This window comes from Dioscorea cayenensis, chromosome 21 (assembly GCF_009730915.1).
Source record: "Dioscorea cayenensis subsp. rotundata cultivar TDr96_F1 chromosome 21, TDr96_F1_v2_PseudoChromosome.rev07_lg8_w22 25.fasta, whole genome shotgun sequence".
NCBI lineage: Eukaryota > Viridiplantae > Streptophyta > Magnoliopsida > Dioscoreales > Dioscoreaceae > Dioscorea > Dioscorea cayenensis.
The window spans coordinates 1,662,401-1,679,449 of NC_052491.1; the positions used below are offsets into that span (position 1 = coordinate 1,662,401).

General features: G+C 32.2%; 2 protein-coding genes across 6 annotated transcripts; both read right to left on the minus strand.

The window, feature by feature from the left end:
* Positions 1-461: 461 nt before the first annotated feature.
* Positions 462-5,262, minus strand: LOC120252557 (protein RDM1-like). Of its 5 annotated transcripts, none has more exons than XM_039260740.1 (4): positions 5,021-5,238; positions 4,583-4,648; positions 4,033-4,160; positions 462-1,067 (listed from the first exon to the last, which is right to left on the minus strand). In XM_039260740.1, the coding sequence occupies exons 3-4, from the start codon at positions 4,127-4,129 to the stop codon at positions 655-657; spliced, it is 510 nt and encodes a 169-aa protein (XP_039116674.1). In that variant the 5' UTR covers positions 4,130-4,160; positions 4,583-4,648; positions 5,021-5,238; the 3' UTR covers positions 462-654. The 5 variants fall into 5 exon arrangements, with proteins under 5 accessions (XP_039116674.1, XP_039116673.1, XP_039116670.1 ...); XM_039260739.1 differs by having other exon boundaries at positions 4,033-4,206; positions 5,021-5,237; XM_039260736.1 differs by lacking the exon at positions 4,583-4,648 and having other exon boundaries at positions 4,033-4,206; positions 5,021-5,235.
* A 346-nt stretch (positions 5,263-5,608) lies between these two features.
* LOC120252477 (ATP-dependent RNA helicase SUV3, mitochondrial) lies at positions 5,609-13,658 on the minus strand. The gene is made up of 16 exons (XM_039260650.1): positions 13,589-13,658; positions 12,825-12,942; positions 12,133-12,254; positions 11,942-12,006; positions 10,727-10,867; positions 9,853-9,975; positions 9,253-9,330; positions 8,796-8,964; positions 8,215-8,327; positions 7,580-7,660; positions 7,192-7,257; positions 6,895-6,959; positions 6,775-6,820; positions 6,566-6,682; positions 6,242-6,333; positions 5,609-6,159 (listed from the first exon to the last, which is right to left on the minus strand). The coding sequence occupies exons 1-16, from the start codon at positions 13,635-13,637 to the stop codon at positions 6,063-6,065; spliced, it is 1,542 nt and encodes a 513-aa protein (XP_039116584.1). The 5' UTR covers positions 13,638-13,658; the 3' UTR covers positions 5,609-6,062.
* Positions 13,659-17,049: the final 3,391 nt, after the last annotated feature.

The following is a 17,049-nucleotide window of genomic DNA, read 5'->3' on the forward strand; positions in this document are numbered from 1 at the left end:
TGAATTGGACTCGTTTGCTCCAAAAATTAAAATCGAATATGACTATTTAATTTGAAACTAGACCTTTACTTATAACTAATTTAAAAAAAAACAATACAAATTATATAATACTTTTAATATAATAATAAATTTATATGTTGTAACTATATAAAAATTATAACATATTTATATACTTGAGGTTGACTCAGCTCGAAAGCGAAAATCAAGCTCAAGCTCAGTTCCAAAGCTCGAAATTTCCTGCTAAACCCGAGCTTTATCAAGCTAAACTCAAACTGCAGGTACATTGTTTGCTCAATTAAAAGCCCTCATCACAATACATATCGAACATAAAAACATCTTCGAATATTGAAGTATTTCATCCAGAATACGAAAACTTAGATCTTCGAAGCTGCCGCAACAAATACACAAATCTCTTTCATAAAGCATCAGCATCAACACTGTATATCAATGATCAAGCTTTGTTAAGAAAACCTTGTTTTGTATTCTAACCAGCAACTGACAAGCGAGTTCAGTGATTACCAAGAACATCCACATATACACAACCAAGCATGCCACATTCATTTACATTGATCCTATCAAAACATGTTACTATAATCATGCATGCATCGTATTTTAACGAGGGAACCACCAACAAGATCAAGTAACTGCATTAAATCATGCGTCGAAACCTGAGTATATACCACTTTCCCTGAGTACCCTCTTCTCTTCCTCAACATAGTTCTTTCCTCTGCTTGCCTGACCAAGATCCCTCTTCCTCTTCTCCTTCTGCGAGTAAGACTGGCTCTTCTTCTCCCTCTCAATCTGCTTCGCCTGCAAATTTGCTGTGACAATTTGAAGGTTCTCACCTTGATTTGCAGCAGCTCGAGTCCACTCCCGCTCTTCAAAGGACTCCTCTGAGGTTTTATTGTCTTCATTGTTCTTCCTGCCAGTCGACCAGGACCAGTCTTGCTCCTTGTCATCCACCTTTCTGTCTGGAACCTTTAAAATCGAAGGCCCTCCTTTGTAACCATGCTTGCTTAAAGCTTCAAAATCAATTACACCTTGCCTCTTCTTCCTTGCACTAGCAGCTGTTCATAAAGCTAAATTCAGTCAAACGACTCAAAACCAAATTAGCGTAGACTGCGAGAAGCATGCTCTTCAATTTCCAAATTCTTTACATTCTTAAGTTATCAATACAAAAAAATACAAAGAGAGGAATCCAGAGCCAAAAGAAACCAAAAAGCTTTTAACAGAAAAACAGAAAAAAAGGTCAGGTGTTTTGCTTCATGGGAAAATTGGGTCGATGTGGGCATGGTACATGAGATTGGAGGTCCAGAGACTAGCTAAATATTGGGGGGAGGTTGTCAGCCTGTGGACTTCTTCAGTGACCCAAATGAGGGCCTCAGCCTTCAGCGGATGGATGATGGTATCCAATGGCTGACACATATCATTGCTCCCAACCCTTGAATGGTCCCATTCTATAAGGAGCTTATTAGTGAGATAGTGCAATGGCTGCCCATATAATGCCTTCACCGATCCACCTAAACCCTGCCATGATGTAAATGGAATGACAGAACGCCGGCAAGTAGGAATCGGGATGCTCTTCATAAAGTCCTGATACATCTCCGCCTTTCTTATTAGTGCACCTGCAGCAGACCATAATATTTAAAATCTTACATACAATATTATACTGACAGACTGACATGCTACATGAACCCAGTAGCATCTTATATCATCTAATTTTAGATAAGCTAATTTCCACAATAGCACCGATAGGGCTGTAAACAAGCCAAGCCTCAAATAAATTTGGCTTGAGTTGAACCTAAGCTGTCAGGCTTGAGCTCAGCTCATTCAGGCCCGAAGCACAAGCTGAGCAAAGAACCACTGAGAGACTGAGACAGCAAAAGAGGTATTCACTTTTTCGTGGGCCAGCAGTTGAAGCCGTGTAGTGTCCAAGGAGTACTAACACCTCAACATAATAACTTTTGATTTGCAAAAGAAGGCAACACTAATTACATATAACATATTTCAATCTTGCAATGCATAGCAAACCAAGTTGTCCCAAACAGAGGAGCTAAGCTCCATACTAATTTTAAGCTATGAAATTCAGGTCCAGCTCAGTTCATTTATAAAACAATTAGGCCAAACTTAGGTTCAAATCTAACCAAAATCAAGCAGCTCACAAGCAGGCACTCTCAATCGCCAGTCAAAATCAGCAGGCAGTGAACACAGCTATGACTTCAGCTGTGGTAAGAGTAAGCATTAACTAGGCCCAACTTGCTTCCAACATTCATAAGACACCAAATCCATCTTGCTTCAACTAAGGGGGCGTTCATTTCAGAGGAAGTAAAGGGAAGTGGAGGAAACTGGTCTGACTTCCCCACTTCTAGTGTTCTTTTATCCCGAAGTGGATTTTGTTCAAAACTCACTCCAATAATTTTTTTTTACTGAAGTGGGAGGGGGGAGGGGAGTGAGCCATTCTATAAAAACCAATTTCTCTACACTTTCAGTATCCTTTTTAAACTCATAAAAATCCACCCAATGCCCATACTCTCTAGTTCTAGTCTCATTTTATGACAAATGAACACTAAAAGTACTAAAAATGATATTTTTTCCACCACTTTAGGGGAGGTGCACTTTCCCCCAACTTCCCCACTTCCCTCCACTTTCCCCGAAATAAACCCCCCCTAACTCGCACACAGGATAAGCAAACTTAAGAGTTAAAACAAGTGATCTAAGTTTGGCCAAAAAGGGAAAAGTTCTAGATGCTAACGTGTTTAGAATCATGACCTTATCATCTCAAGCGGAAAAAGACACATGCTAAAGCAGGTGCCCATATGTGACACAAATCATGAAAAACAGGATTATACATTTCCAAAAGCCAAAAAAATGAAAATGGCCATCCAATTCGTTCTCACTTGATCATAAACCAATCAGTACAAGAAAAGAAGCAAATATAGCATTCACAAGAAATTATTTGCAAAGAATGCATCATGAAAACATACAGGCTATCAATGTTAGCATGAAAATGTCAGTGCATCAACAACCAAATCTGATTTAGATCTCCTTTAATCAAGTTTAAAAGGTGTTCCATGAAAACATCAAGTCCAGTGGCATCATGAGGGTCATCCTTCTTGTTGATTCATTCATCACTAAAGAATTTAGAGAAACATAAGCAACGACGTTTACATGACCAAAAAACTAAATTAAAGCTAACACCTAAAACTTCATCTCAGCTGCTTCTATCCAAATAATAAAGTCAATGTGACAAGAAAAGCATTTTGGTAGTTCAGATTCTTTATAGCTTATATACAAAATCTAGGTATTCATGAATGTGAAGCCAATAATTATTAAATTAGGGCTATACACAATTTGAAATGAATCATTAAATTCACGGCCAAATATACATAATCTGTTATTAATAAATTCGGCAATGGAATATTCCAAGTAGACAGTGCCCACAAATCTTGAGGCAACCTTAGAGGCTTAAAATGGTTGTGCATTTAGAGCATGCTTGGTTGTGGGTACAATATGTAGGAATAAGTGTATTCATTTTTAAATCCTTTGGAATGTAAAACCTTACTCTTTTCTATTTCAAACTTAATTCTTTATGTTGAAATTGGCAAGGTCTTTAATACTCAGCAATGCTAATCTTATCTACTACTTTTCTGGATATTAAAAAGAAATGAAACGGGGATGGTGAAATGGCAATTTTTACCATCTAGCATATTCCAGTGATTTAAATACTAAACAGGGTAATACTCACCTCCATAAATAACAGCTATTTTTATGATCATTTTTCCCATTCCAATAAAAGAGGGCCGGCTGATTTAACAGTTATATTAGTCTAATGAACCATCCAGAATCATTTTGGTTTTATCCCTATCCCAGTTTATTCAGTTTGCTGTCTGTACAAGATCAACTGAGCGTAACAAACAAATTCCAGTTAATACCACTACCAGACACCACTTTACGCATTTGACAGGTAACACTTGCGATATAAAGGGGAATACAGAGTTGAACGGCAACCAAAAGTTTGCAAAAGCAACATACCTTCTGAGGTAGCATCTTTGCTATCTTCAGAATCAGAGCCTGAAGAGTCATCAGAAGATATAGCCAGCGATGCTTCCCACGGGGCCGGTCTCTTCATCGTATATCCAGATGTTAATATAATTCAAATCCTGCAACACAATCTTCAATTCGGATTTGCAAGTGGCATCCAAAATACTTGCACCACCATAAAGAAATAAAAATCAGCAGCATTACTTTGATCAATAAAATTATCCTATTTCTAACGAATTAAGTAATATAAATGACCAAACAATGGGATTCTGTTGATCTAGAACAGAAATTAGAACTAAATTATAAGGAAAAACAAGCCAATCTGAAGTTAAGAATCAAATAATGATCTCTAAAATCAGCAAATATCAGAGACCATTTAACATTTCAGGCAAGAAAGTTATTATCCAAAACACTTACACTACCACTATAAAGGAAAAAAGAAATCAACACCATGCCTCAGATCAATAAAACAATACCAAGCAAACATTCCACAACAGCATGAACACACAAAAAATAATAAAAAATAAAATAAAATTCATACCTAATCTTGCAGCAAAAAGCAAGAAAAAATAGGAGCTTTCTTGATCCAAACAAAGTACTGATACTACTATAAAGAAAAAAAAACCAACATTACTTGGATCAATTAAATACGTACTCTACTGCATATAAAGCAAGCACCATGAATAGTAAACACTAACATTCTATAAATATGAACACATGAAAATATTAAAAACCCTAATGTTGCAACCCAAAAAAACAAAAAAAAAAGGAATTTTGTTGATCTAAAACAGGAATTAAACCTAAATTCAAGAAAAAACACATCAAACTAACTTGAATCAAATCGCAACCTCTGAAATTAGCAGATAGATTTGAGAACGTTAAACATTTCACAGACATCAAGAACACCAAGATAAAAGATGAAACCATGAGAAAAAGAAAAAAAGTAAAGAAATTTATACAAAAACTCATAGATCCATACATGAAATTAGCGATTTCCTCAATCTCTCTCTGTACTAGGGCACGATGAGTACGAGAAGAAGCGAGGGTTTCTTGAGCAATTGGAGAGAAGAATGAATTTGGGGATTGATTTGCTGATCTCGAGGCGTATGAAGGCATCGTATAAAGCCGGTGCTTTAAGTACCGAGTTTCTACATATCTCGAGGTAAGAGTGAAAGCACGCATCTTGAGGCATACCAAGGGCTGAGTTTAACATTCAGTCGCTTCCCATGTTCATTATTAAGACTGTTTGATGAATTAATATAACAAAATTCTAAAAAATTTAAATAAATTTATATAAAATATAAATAACTGACTCTAGAGAATATTTGAAAGTTTTTTAAGATTTTATTTTCCCACTTTTTCCTTATTTTCTTGTTTAAATAAAGGGTTTATTTGTTCAAAATATTCTAGAGATTATAAAAAAATGAACAAAAAAAAAAGGAAAATAATTAGAAGGCAATCTTTTGGAATATCTTGTAAAAATTCAACTTTTGTTTTCTATCTTAAAAAAAAAATTGCTTTGAATTTGACTCTGCAAGAAGAATATTTGTAAAATTTGGTGCTATATAATTTCATATTTTCGAAAAATAGAGATGTAATTTCATATTTTCAAAACAAAACAGATTCACAACCTTCATAAAAATGACCTTCAGTCATGCCTCCGGATTCCAAAGGTAATGTTGTTGTGAAAAATAAATAAATAAATAAATAAATAAATCAATGTTTCAATCTAACTGTTCGTAGATGTTACCATGATATTGTTTATCTACAAGAATGCCGAGGAAAAAAATGAAGTTAATAAATCTAGTTATGAGAACCTTCATTATTGAGTAGGCAAAATTGCTGAACCTCGTAAATCTCTATCATTCCACGTTCTTTCTAGCTTGATTGATTAATTTGCTTGTAATAGTTACAACCAAACCTCAAAAACTTCTCCGATCAATAGCTATCTGATTCATTGGAGCAAGAAGATAAACTAACCGATATCGATCAATTTTTAATATAAGCCATCAAAATGAAGCTCACCGAAGGCTTCTTCGGTGTTTTAGGAAGCTAAGCTTGGAGCTTATTTTAAGCGGCTTTTGCCATACAAACCTCCCCAAAAATTCTTCAATCAATCTAAGCAAATAAGAGATAAAACTAATTCTGTAAGTCTAACCAAATGAGTAATAATTCCGGCAAGAGTTTCTCGTATACTTACCCGCTGCAAATCTCTTTCTGAGATGAAGCTAGTTCTCGGTCGGGAAAAGAATCTTCCAATCGAAAGCTTAACCAAACATAGAGATCCAAAACCTTGTTTCAAACATTAAAGAAAGAATCATTAGATCGATTAAACCTTGGTTAATATCCACATCAAATCAATCCTAGAAGTTAATACATTAACTTCCTAGGATTGATTGAGTTGATCTGATTCAAGCTAAAATCGATAAATTGAGTTGATCTGATTCAAGCTTTAATTACATTCAGTAATAAAAAATTTGGAAGTTACAGAGTTTGTGTCAAGAGGGATGAAAAACTATTTTACCTCATGAACAGATTCAAGTTCCCTAAGCTCATTATGTGTTTTTGGCACAGCAAGTGATCCAGGGGTAAATATTTCTCGAAGTCGAACAAGACCCTTCTTTGCATAATTTTCAGCAAACTGTTTCACAACAATAGATCATGCATCCGAGTTTTGTTTCTCTATTAAACTTTAACAACATATCAAAAGCTAATGTAAAGATTAAATCTCACTTGAATTAATCCCTGGGCAGAAATGTCATCGTTCATGTCCACAGGACTGCAAAAGCCAGCAAATGTTGTTAATCACCGATGAAAACTATTCATATAGAGATTTTAAAAAAAAATAATCACCTCATACAGAAAAGGTATTTATCGTACAAAGTGAGAGGCAATTTGTCAACTACTGCTGCAACTTTCTGTTAGAAATAAAAATGGCATGCTTAGTCAGCAAGAATAATCTCCAGGAAACAAGTATTCGACCATATTTCATAGACCAAGCTATTAGTTCAGATGTCATATATATTCATAAATCAATTTCATATTCCCATTGAATCGAACATGTAGAATTAACTTTTTTGCTAATTGGAGGTTGTAGCTACTCAATAAAATAAGTACAGTGAGAAAATTAAAATGAATTCCAGGACATACAAGCATTTCTTCAGCGTCAGAAATAAAATAATCTGGAGATAGTTTGGCCTCCTCTAAAAATTTCTCCTGCAAGAGAAGATACAATAGTTACAATTGCCAAGTATATTAAAATGTTTAAAAAATTTATCAAAATATCTGAACAAATCATGGGAGATTTATGGAAAAGCAATGAAATTAGAATCTATTGTTAATTATAGCAAGATATTCAATCATGGAAGAAGAAAGCACAATAGCATCAGCTACTAGTTATAAGAGGTTATACAGATAAGGTGGGAATGGACAAGCCACCATCGAGTAAATCATCCGGTAGAAATTCCACAGTACACAACAGAACTAATTCTAATTCAAAAGTATGATCATAAACAGTAAACAAACTATTATTTCATACCAGCATTGGATGCAAAGAAGTCGTGGAATGCAATCTTGAGTATAGTGATAGAAGATCAAATGTTGGAAATAACCCAGCTTGCTGCATCCATTTATAAAATGCATAAGCAACTTGAGAACATAGAAGGCATATAGAATAAAAATATGATATCTCAAATGCACAGTATAAAAATATGTTATGAAATCATAAGGTAAGATTAAGACAGGGGATAATATATGTTTTTTTTTTTTAATATTCTGCCTGCACTTGTTTTGTTTTTTATTTTTTTTCCAATCAGAAGGCTAAAGGTATTTTTCTCACGATCTCAAACTATGCCAATTTACAGGGATCAACCTAAGTTGAGAATACAGCTGATTGAGAAAATCAAATATTTAATAATACAATTCCTTAGAACTTTCTATGCAAATAAGGGGGCAAAATGAAAATAACGTCAGTGTCTGATATTCATAGTTGCAGTTACCATTTCTCCATATAAATTTTTCTCGTGATTGGACAAATAATTGAGGTGTCAATGTGTAGTCAATTAATTCAACCGTGGCAAAAGGAAAGAAAGAGATCATGTTAGTGGACCTATGCAGAAATGTGCCTAGTGACTTCTGTAGCAGCTCAAATTATTAGGCATAAGAAGCAATCACCTTCAACACAGGAGATGGAGATGCCAGAGAAGAGTGAAGCAAAGGCAAATCCCCTTCATGTAGGCAGGTCACCTCACCAGCCGGATATTTTGATCCAAATCTTCCAGCCCTCCCTGGAAGCAAACTAAATCATCTCTTCATTCCCTTTACCAATAATTTCAAGTTCACAGTACATTTATGGGAGGTTGATAAAAAATCATTTTGTAATGCAAAATACTAACCTGAATAGGGTCAAGTATATGTTGAACATGCTGCTATAAACAATATTGATTGATTCAAATTGTGAATTGAGGTGCCAACTAGTGAAGGAAATGAAAGTTGATGCAACAGAATGATTACACAATGTATCTATCATCTTCACATCCATGCCAATTAGTGATAATATGACCTAAAGGTAATTATACAACATGCCCAGTCAGCAAGGTGGGTGATGCAACCTGTTGATAGGGCAGTTATAGACGTTTCCCCAATTATTTTGCAGTAGCAGTCATGAAAAAAAATCCCAAAAGATTATGAAAGTCAAACTTATCCTGATTTTTAAATGTAGCAAATAATGTTTAGCATAGACTTCAAATAACTACCTGCAATCTGTTTGATTTCTGGAATAGTAAGTTGACGTCTACAGGTGCCATCAAACTTTTCCAGTGTCGAGAAGATGAGCCTTGAAATGTTGAGATTGAGACCCATTCCGATAGCATCACTGGCTACCAAAACATCAAATCCATTGCCTTCATCGTTGAACATTGTAGCCTGAAAGCTTAAAGAAGTAGATCCAGTCAGCATTCGGCTATGGCTGAATGATGGAGGTCAGCAGGCTTCATTAGAAGTACTGCAAGGTTTAATACAGATCTATGAAAAAATTATAGAAGCACAATTATTAGACAATATCTCATTGTTTATACAAATAAATTGTAACTATAAGTCTATAGCCAATGAAAATTAAAAGCTGTCCTCTGTATTATAATAATAAGAAAAAGAAAGAAAGAAAGAAAGAAAGATGGTAAGAATGAACTAACTAAAATAGAAGATACTGCTTACCTGCTTTGTTCGGGTCTCTGGAGGCAAGGAACCATAAACTACAGAACAAGGAAGCAGTCTTTCATTTTCTATCCGTCTCTGTAGAATCAAAAGATAAGAAAATTACCAGTCATGATTCAAAGAGTATCGCAGATAGAGCTTATTAAGAAGGGGAAAAACTATTATTGTTTGTTCCCTTCCAATTCCAACAATGATGAATATCAAGAACTACAAGCATGCATCACCCATGTAACAGATCTAGATACTATCCATTTCATACAATATTTGTTAATGGCTGTTAAGAAGTAATAGTGTTAAATGTGTTCAGCTGCCAAGAAGTATAGACTGTATGATGAGGTCCATGGCCAAAACAAGAACATTGCAACTCATCTCAGCACCGCCTAAACAACTTTGGGGTCAAACTTAATAACAGTGAGAGAATGTTGGATATTAATAACATCAAACTAAATAAATCCAAATATGGATGAAAAGGTAATGCATAGATGTCATGGCATTGGCATAAAATTACCACTCACTTCTTCAATAATGCCTCAAACAAAATGTAGAGAATGACCAATTTTCCACTATTTATCAAATGATGATCCAAACAGCAATACTAACCTTTATCTTGTATATATTATACCGTGAGAAAGCCACAACACAATCTCCTGTTCGAATGTTGGAGAATGACCCTAAAGGAACCTTCAGAGGAACAAGGGGGGAAAGTCTCTCATAATATCGAACCTAAGTGCAAAAGAAAAAAATAATTTCATGCCAGACTAATCAATGAATCATTTTTCAAAATAAGTGAGCTACTTGGAAACACAATGCACCAGTAATTATGCTTATCCTATGTAGGAGAAGAAAAGGGAGGCTCAGTAGGCAAATGTGGTATTTTGTGATGTCTAATGTTTGACATGGAAGTGTAAAATGGGAACAAAAATTAATAAAAACATATATCAAGTTACATGACAAAGACGATGATATACAAAGGATCAACCTGGCAATGACGACGACAACAACAACTAGTGGAATAAAGAAGGTTAACCAGTAACCACAATTATTGTTCTTTTTATCTGTTTGACCTGTTTAAGGAGACGGGAGTAAATTGTCGCAATTTTGTTGTGCAGGCTTTTAGGCAAATGTATTATTTTTGAGCTTTCATTCAATATAGAATGCTTTTAGTACTATGCAACTCTTCATCAGTTTCTCCAATATTGCTTCAAGTGGTCAGCATTAAATGTAGTAAGTTTGTGTGCCATACAAACCTAGAAGTTAAAGGCATCCATCCTCTATGTCATAATTTTTGAAGCACTGTGAAGCTATATGGAGATTGGATTCAACAAGAAATAGAACTCATTCTCTCGAGGTGTATTCTCTTCATAAAGAATAATCTTAAAAATAAACATTAAAAAAATTTTGATTAAAAAAAGGGTAGAGAAAAATTAGTTTGCTCGGATATAGCCATTTAAGACAAAGTGTTAGCCAAATAGACCTCAACCACATCGCCTGTTGCTTCAAGTATCTTCTGAATAAGAGGGACAGCTGCAGGATCTCCACAAACATGAAGTTCATCTGAAGCAATCCCCAACAATGCACGAGTAAATGAAAATCCTCTCGTTCTACATCCTACCATCTAGCCGGCATAGAAAAAATCAGAATAGCCATCTTTAACAGTATATGTAGGATCTATAGAATAGTTTTCCAAAAGAGAAAAAGGATTACAACCAAAAGAAACAGTATAAGAAAGCAGAAATTATGTTTATGGAAGTTCTTAAAATTTAATCATAAACAAACTCTAAAAACAATACTTTAGCATGTTTTAATCAAAGAATATTACTCTAAGCATAACAAAGAAATGTATGCTACAGGAAATCAATAGCAAGGATATCAATGCTGTGCAAATGTGCAACCAGTTATTGGCTATTTACATACATCTGTTCGCACTAAACTGGTTCAAGCATATCCACTTGGATGTTCTGAGGTCTTTTCAAATCTTAAAAAGATTTCTTCAGTATCAATGGATATTGTCGTCATATATGTGCTATTTAAACCAATCGTCGAGAATAGTTGTAACTTGTAATGAACATGTGCATTTACTGTCATGCATCATAACCAAATCCAATAAAATTTTGATATCTAGGTTCTAGACCATGCAGATTACGTTCCAAAGTTCCAAACAAAATATATAAATATAATCAACTCTAGCAAAGATCACCAAATACTCCAACAAAAACTCAAATATCCAGCAAATAACTAAGACGCTAAAGTTTCTAAATATGACCAGTTTATGCAGAACTCATCGTATATCAATCAAAGTTTAAAATTTATATAATTTGAACTAAATAATTCCAACGCTAGCTTGTAGAAAAAATTTAAACATTAAATCAGAAATTATGAAGAGATAACCATAACTGTTTGGTTGGCTTTAAACAAATGAAAATAAAAAAATAAAAAAAGCTGAAGATATATTGGTCAAGCTATAACTAGCACTTACAAGACATAAATAGATATTATTAGAATTTCAACTTGCATTGAGGATGAGGAAACAAACTCCTTGTACTGTTTCTTGTACCTGAATTCTCACCAATTGGCAGTTACTACTGGTAATTAGCTGTCAAATCTGCCTACTCAATGGCTGCCACTGAGCTCAGTGCGCTTTGCACCATCAATTCCCTCGCTCTGCCGTGTAATCACGTGGCTAAGGAACATTTGCCTTGTTTAATCTTCTAGCCACCTCCCATGCTAGAAGTCTTAAAGGACCACAGTATATCCCTTCAAGAAAATGATTAGCAATCCAAGCATGAGTTCCAACTTCAAACACAAAAGACAAATGAATTAGAAAAGGCAACAGTTAGATAGTGTAAGGTTAAAAAACATAGAAATATGACCACCGAGCACCTGAGGAGCTCAATTCTAGTTGCTTTAAAGCATTGTGTGTCTTTCCACTGTTAGTGGGACCAACATGCAAGAACACATTTCGTTTCTTTCTCCGAGCATTTGGGTACCACATATGAGGACGACTGCAATTAAAGATAGAGAATCACCTTTCATATAAAATATTTAGAAGATAAAATGAGAGGTGAAATAAAAAATGACGGACTTGAGTAATCAACAAGTCACAAAGCTCTCTGAAAAATCAGATATTGACTATATTTATCTGCTAGGCAGTAGAATCACTAGAAAGAATGAATCACAACCTATACATTAATTTAAACCTTCATGCCATAAAAAGGAAAATGTTCTTGAACCTGAGAATTGAAAGCAAAAACTGAAAACACTTTCTGAAAGGCAGGCAGGCAACATAACAATACTCAATATTAGTAGCTATCTAAAATTCAGAACCAAATCAGGGAAAGGAAACATTTTTAGATGTAAACATCTAAAGATCATGTGTATTCCCATGATGTCAATGATTTGCAACCAAAGAACAAACTAAGAAGACAAACAACATGAAATTCATTTACGAACAAACTAAACCAGACAAATGCATTATATATATACACACACGCATACATACATACATACATACATACATATATATATATATATATATATTGTGCCAAATGGAAGATTTGATTCAGAGTTCTTACGTCAAGTCAGTCAAATCGAAATCTGTTGAGCTGCTGACATTGCCCAAACATCTTGAATTATGCCAGAGGTATGGAGGAGAAATTTTCAGTTTTGAGAGAACTGGGAGAAGTATGGTATCTGCAACAAGAATATTGAATGTATCTGTGCATAGGCCGATAGAGAAGAAGCACATTTCTCTGATCATGCAAAAACTCGCACATGACAAATTTGGATCAATTTAAAATTAATATTATTATTTAGTAGGGAGGGGCTCTTCATTATTTTAAAAAAAAAAACCTAAATGGTCAGATATGTAACAGTGAACATCCATGGCTAAGACCTTAAAGTTCACAGATAGCACAACAGTTTCCAATTGAAAGAACAAAATAAGCAAACTTTCCTATCCTCGGTATAAAAATAAACAGTAAGCTAAATCAGCACTCAACACAAAATCCGGGAATGATAATTCTATGAGAAAAAACCAACATTAACCATCCACTGAATTGGGAATCGTAAAATTCCACATTTCCACTAAAATTAACATTAGGATCTTCACAAATAACTAGTTACTACTACTACTACAAAATTAAAAACACAGACAAATTTCAACTCAATAGAATCACAGGACCATAAAAATGCAAGCTTTGATGGAAACACACTACATCAATCACTGCAACAAGTCAAGCAGCATCATAAATCAATAAAATACTAATAAAATCCTAAAAAAATGGAGAAAAAGAAGAACAGCAAGCCACACATCATCAAGATGGCTATTGGAACAAACCATGGAGAACGGGAGAGGGTGATTTCCTCCTGCGAAGAAGGGCAGCCATTGAAGGGAAGAGAGGTCTCGCTTGTTAACTCCATTGAAGAGTTCTTCGTTTATATAGACCAGCCGTATAGGATCCGAATCTCTTGGACCCGTTTCACTAACGGGTCGGGTTAATACTTGGACCCGAACCCGCTAATGATAAGAAAAAGAGAAAAAAAAAATTGGAATTTTTAAAATATATATATATATATAATTAATTTTTATATATTTCAAATGACAAAACTGTCCATCATTCTAATTCACTTTTTATTATTTTCTAAAATAGTAGTTTTTCTGTTAAAATGGAAATTTTGCTAATTTACCCCTGTAAAAATTAGATTTATTTATATGATGCTATAAATTATTGCCGTTTACTCACCTTTTGGCGAAAAATAAATGAAAGTTTTATTATAAAACTTTATTTTCATTCATCTTGAAAAAAAAAATAGACTATGTTTTTTATAAAATTTATAAGTTGAATTTTAACTAGGAGATATAAATACATTAAAAAAAACTTTTTTTTGCATGTATACCCCTAAATTTTCACCAAATTAATTGTACATCCTTTATTAAAATCAAATATCATTTAGATCCCTTAAAATTCAATTGTTTGCATGCATATATGCCCATCTAACCCATATGCACTATTAAAATATATTATTATGTATTAAATGACTAAAAAAGTTATGTATATATACCTAAAAATTTATGATAGTCATTAAATTAATTAATTATATATACTATTAAAAAAATAAACTCATTTTATTCATTACAAATCATAAAAATTTCTCATAATGTTTAAGTTAATATATACCGGTAAAAAAATTAAACTAATTTTATTTATTACATCTAAGTAAAATTAACATAGTAATAGTTTAGGAATTTAAATAAAATTATATTTTTATTATTATTATTATAAAAAATTATTTATATAATTTATAATATATTTTAATGGGGTATATGGGGTAGAGAGGTTTAAATGCAAACAAATCGAACTTTAAAGAATACACATGCATTTAGTTTTATTAAGCTGTATCCACACAACTAAATATTCAAGGGGTAACTAGGTAAAATAAATATGATTTTTATGAGGGTAAACTAATAATTATCTAGTTTATAAGGGTATGCAAGTAATTTAGAATCCATGGCCTTTGAAATAAATCTAATAATTAGAATCCATTACTCCATGCAAATAAAAAGCCCATTAAGAACCAAAGCACACTATTATTCCCATAAAATTATTAATTTAAAATGTTAGGAAAAAAAAGGAAAATTACAATTCATGAGGTAAATACACTTTTTTTTCAATTAAGGTAAATACACTTGTTATCTCTATCTCAGAAATTATTACATAATGATCATATTATATATAATTTGTTTTCTAATAATAATAAAAAAATAGTAAATATATGTAAACATATTAATTACACCTTTACTACAGACTGTTTAAATTTATTTTTTTTTGTAAAACTAACTTGTGATTCTATTTTGCATATAATAATATTCATTTTATATATTTTTTTTGGCTTTTGTGAATACGACAAATTATCGACCATGACTAATGATGTTTACTTGATGATAACATTGTTATAAGGAAATCTATAAAATTATGAGACGCACAGAATAACACCCTCATTGATAACTTACTCTATCTTCTTTTAGTTCATGTTTTTACCTCAAAATTATTTTAAGAAGTTGTGATTTGTAAATGATGTTCAATGATATTATATATATATATATATATATATATAATAAAAAAATTTAATATTTGTGGCAAAAGAAATGCTTAAAAAAAATTTATGTTAGTCAAAAAATGTTGACACAGTCAAAATAAAAATATTAATATTTGTGGTAAAATAATATTTATAAGAGTAAAAAAACATATGGTCTAATTTTGAAATCAAGATGCCTTTTGATTTTTTTTTAATATATAATAATTTATTAAAATATCACTTTTACCGAAGAATTGGTATTTCAGTATTTTCTCTCAAGTCAAAAGTCGATGATTAAAATCTGGCTGTGATATCCATGCTATTTGATTAAAAAAAATACTTATTTTAAAAACCAATATTAAAATTTCAAATTTTTTTAATATATAGAACGAGTGGTCCTTGAAAGAATGTTTTCATTTAATCATCCCCATGAGCTCATGTCTTTTTGCTTCTTCAAACATTAATTGATTACATATAGCATTATATATATATATGTTAAAAAAGGGAAAAGAAAAGGAAAAGGATGAGGTTTTTGATTGCTCATGGAGCTTTTATATATTGAGGTCGATGGATGAATAAGAAAAGGTAAATAGTTAAATAACATACATAGAATGTACCTTGCATGTATGCAAGCAAGCTTTGATGCATACATACATACATACATAAATACATGCATACATACTTATATGATCACATATAATATAATCCCAAAAACACAAAAGAAATTGTGTGTGTATTTGCATATTATTTTTCTTGAAGCTTGATTGCATGTGCATGTGCCATTGAATGTATGTGTTATTATTTAACTGTTTCATACATACTTATATATATATATATATATATATATATATAAGTTCCTATATATATATATATATATATATTTTGTTACAAAGAAGGTATGCATGTTAAACTGGAGACAATTGAGTTTGCAGATTCTCTAGCTTCATTTAAACCTTTACCAAGACAGTGAAAGTGTTAAAACAAACAAAAAAAAAAAGTTAAAAGTTAATTATTAAAAATGAGAGTCATCTTTATTTTCACAGAGTAATTAATTTTAAACTTAAATTGTTTTTAAATAATATTATTATAAAACATATAGATTATTATCAATTAACAATATTTTTTAAATAAATTATTTAATACACTAAAATATCAAATATGTTTTCAGTTTATCCAATTTTTTTTAAAAAAAATTAAATATATTTTCACACCAAACATACATAGCTCAAAATATATATTAATAAGAAATCGAGTTCTTTATAATTATTGCTTGTTTGAGTTTAAATCATAATACATATCACAAGGTTGAACTCCAACATATCACAAGGTTGAACTCCAACAAGAGCTTGAGAGATTAAATAAAATTATATAATTTTTTGCCTTCATCTTGAACTTTTAATTATTTTTTTTTTAAAGAACTCTTTTTATTCTCTTATGAAGTTTAAAATAATAATTATTCTTTTCTTTTTAAATAAATGTCCATATAACTAAATAACAAAGTTGCTTTGTTTGGTGCTGTGATTCTTTTGTCTATAACTAAATGACAATGGTGTAAAGCTATTAGTTTGTGTTAAACAGTATACCTAGTACTCTCCCTCAAATATCAATCTCATGTCTCAATCAAACTGTTTCTCTGATTCTTTTAAATCTTAAAACCAAAAAAATAAAACAAAATAAAATAAACATTAACCGTGTTAATGAAAAATAAATAAAATGAAGCCA